Genomic DNA, 3,400 nt, shown 5'->3' with positions numbered 1-3,400 from the left:
ACGACACCCCCTGAGGCCCGAGAAAGCGATTTCAAATCACCCCGACGCTCAAGATTTATTGCTTTACAAAGTTTCTTCAGAAACTAATGCATTTTAAAGAGATTCCACCCCCGCCCCCCACCAAACCACCCCCCACCCCCCCCCCCCCGCATAAAAAGGACCATTTGAAAGAGATCCCGTTATAAAAAAAAATAATCTCCCTGCAGGATGGGAGAGGGTCAGAGAGGGAGAGGTGCCTGTGTCTTTATGGCCTCCTCCTGCCCTCCACCTCCACCTCCTCTTCCTCCTCCTCCCCGGGGTCAGTTTGATCAGACCGCCGGCCTGAGGCCTTTCTCCTCACTGAGTTGCCGGGGGGGAAGATGTCGAAGGTGACGGCGCGGGCGGCGTGTCCCGGCGGCCGGGGCCCGGGCCCGAGCTCGAGCTCCCCCTCGGCCTCCGCCTCGGCCTCGGGCATGGGCACCTTGACGGTGTTGCCGAACTTGGAGTAGTCGACCGAGTAGCTCCCGTCCTCCTGGCTGACCACGGGCACGAAGCGGCGCCCCCACAGGATCTCCTCGGCCAGGTAGGAGGTGCGGGCCTGGGTGGTGATGCCGGTGGTCTCCACCACCCCCTCCAGGATGACGATCACCTCGAAGTCGCCCCGGTGGAGGTCGGCGGCCGAGAGCGGGTAGAGCGGGCTGCCCTGCCCGATGACGTGGGCGATGATGAGCGGCGCCACCAGGAAGATGCTGCCCCCCGCCACCGGGTTGTCCATCTCCACGTCGATCTGGTCGAGGGGCAGCACCTCGCCCTCGGCGGTGGCCGACTTCCTGACCAGCTGCAGGCGGATGCTGGCGCTGATGATCATGCTCTTGCGGAGGTCGCCCACCCGGCACATGAAGCAGAGGCGGCCATTGCGGGGCGCGATGACCGCGTGTTTGCTGAAGATCAGGGTCTCGGCCCGGCGGTGGGCCTGCGACGTCTTCATGAAGATGCAGCCCAGCATGATGGCGTTGATGATCAGCCCCACGATGTTCTGGGCGAGGAGCACGGTGATGGCGGCCGGGCACTCCTCGGTGATCATGCGGCCCCCGAAGCCGATGGTGACCTGCACCTCGATGGAGAAGAGGAAGGCCGAGGTGAAGGAGTGCAGGCTGGTCACGCACGGCACGGGGCCCGGGCCGGCCCCGGCTCCGGCCCGGTGCAGGTCCCCGTGGGCGAAGGCGATGAGCCACCAGATCATGGCGAAGAGGAGCCAGCTGCACAGGAAGCTCATGGTGAAGATGAGCAGGTTGTGCCGCCACTTCAGGTCCACCAGGGTGGTGAAGACGTCCTGCAGGAAGCGGCCCTGCTCTCGGATGTTGGTGTGAGCCACATTGCAGGCGCCGTTCTTGGCCACGAAGCGGACCTTGCGCTCCCTGGCCCGGTACCGGGGCCGCGACACGTCCTCCACCAGCCGCAGCACATACTCCTCGGGCACCAGGCCTTTCCTGGCCAACATCTCCGGCCCATTAGACAGGGGAGACAGAGAGGGAGAAGCTGACCCGGCTCACACTGCCCTCGGCTCCGCCCGGCTAGCGCTCTGTGAGCCGGGGAGGGGACATCGCGGCTTCCAGCAGCCCCGGCTGGCGCCGCCAATCACACCAGTAACTCGATAGGGAACAGTGAGGGCAGTCCGGGGAACGAATCAACCCAGACAGCTTGGCTCAATGCTGAGGGTTCAGAACCAGCTCCCGGCTCCTCCCAGCCTGTTCCCAGAGGGAGGGGAGCCGCTCCTCTTCCCCACCTCTCGTTCTCCCTCTTCCCCATCCTCTCCTCCCCACCATCTGTCTCTCTCTCTCTCTCCCCCTCACCCCCATGCCCCTCTTCCCCCACCCTCTCCCTCTGTTCTCCCCTCCCCCTCAACCCCTCTGTTCCCTCTCGCTCTCTCCTTTTCCCTCTCCCCCGCACCATCTGTCCCTCTCCTTCCGCCCTTTCCCTCTCATCCTGTGACCCTTTCCTCCCCACCCTCTCCCCTCTCTTCCCCACCCTCTCCCCTCTCTTCCCCACCCTCTCCCCTGACTCGTACTTTGCTGCAGCTCTTCTCTGGACTTGAACTTACAGCTCGCCGTTTGCAGGCAATTCATTTCTGATCAGAATTGGTGCTGTGTAAACTGGGAAGAATTCCTTGTGGTCCTCTCCTCTGCTGTGAATGTCACTGGCGCTGCATTTCAGTTGGGCGTTTTTGCTTCAATTTTTTACGAGCGCGAATGCAGCCTGGTTTTTTTTAAGGACCAACCAGAATTGATGGAGGGACGCCGCAGTCCCACTTGAAGCAATTACGATTAAAAAAAGAGAAAATGCTGGACATACTCAAATACTGTGGAGAGAGAAGCAAAAGAAATGTCTGGCTCGAACAAGGAAACTCTCTTAACTCTTTCTCTCTGCACACATACTGCCAGAGATCGCAGTGTACCCGAGGTTTCCCAGCGTGTCCGGACCATCTCCTGCCCCGTGTGGTTTATCAGTGTTTGAATGGCAGGACAAACTGTTGGGGGGGAGGCGGGGGTTGTCCCATCACCTTTGATATTTTGAACCTGCCTGTCAGCAGTGAGTTCTAGCACAGTAGAGGGATTAGTCATGCGGCAGTGGTTCCAGTTACGGGATTGGGTTTTGTGGTCAGCGGTGAACCAGGAGCGCCAGCCATTTATTTTGCCCACAGACTTACTCCGGGCTTTTGCATTGGAATCTGTGCTGATCAGAGAACCATTTCAGCACAACACCTTCTATTGGGCATCTGAAACCTGTGTGCAGAATAACGCCGTTCAGCGGGCTGATAATTAGCCCGGGAGTCTTTCCATCATCTCCCCACTATTCCTCAAAACAAAAAAAAGTGTGGATATGCGCTATAAGAAAGCTAAGTAGGGTAAAGTCTGAACCTGGAAGTGTAAATGGGAATAGTGAATTCAGTTTCACATTTGGGTACAGAAAATAAAATAAAGAGAAAGATTGCGTTTAAAAGAGAAGTGAAACAGAAAAAAAGGCTGAAAAAAGTTGTATATTTTTCATTCTCCAGCAATAATTAAAACGTGAACGAATGAGACTCCACAATTGTTAGTTAATTTTCAGTGCCAGAGAAGTTGGTTGGCAGTAATTAAGATTTATCACACCTTTAAAAGATGTGCTGGAATGGACAAGCCTAAATTTTCTTGTGAAACATTTCTGGTGAGTCACTAAAGTCCAGCAACTCTTTGCCATTCCAGTGCCAAGTCTATCAGCGTGATACTGCGATTACACAGTTTCTAGAGCAATAGGACCGTGCAAACAACAACTTCCTGATTTCCACATTTAGCTGCACACGTGCTGTTGTCGACAGTTGGTGTTCAATTTACACTTTAATAACAATACGTGCTGATAGCCTCGCTGTTATTTTTACCACGAA

At 56.4% G+C, this 3,400-nt stretch overlaps 1 protein-coding gene across 1 annotated transcript; it reads right to left on the bottom strand.

The window, feature by feature from the left end:
* Positions 1-206: 206 nt before the first annotated feature.
* On the bottom strand, positions 207-1,548 carry LOC144684838 (ATP-sensitive inward rectifier potassium channel 11-like). Its single transcript, XM_078549129.1, has one exon. The coding sequence runs from the start codon at positions 1,478-1,480 to the stop codon at positions 245-247; it is 1,236 nt and encodes a 411-aa protein (XP_078405255.1). The 5' UTR covers positions 1,481-1,548; the 3' UTR covers positions 207-244.
* Positions 1,549-3,400: the final 1,852 nt, after the last annotated feature.

This window comes from Cetorhinus maximus, chromosome 9, assembly GCF_964194155.1.
Source record: "Cetorhinus maximus chromosome 9, sCetMax3.hap1.1, whole genome shotgun sequence".
NCBI classification, from domain to species: Eukaryota; Metazoa; Chordata; class Chondrichthyes; order Lamniformes; family Cetorhinidae; genus Cetorhinus; species Cetorhinus maximus.
Note: the sequence above shows the minus strand (reverse complement) of the source record. Positions and strands in the feature narration are given on the sequence as shown.

Coding starts and splice junctions, on each gene's coding strand:
- LOC144684838 (XM_078549129.1), bottom strand. CDS start 1,480: ATGTTGGCCAGGAAAGGCCTGGTGCCCGAGGAGTATGTGCTGCGGCTG.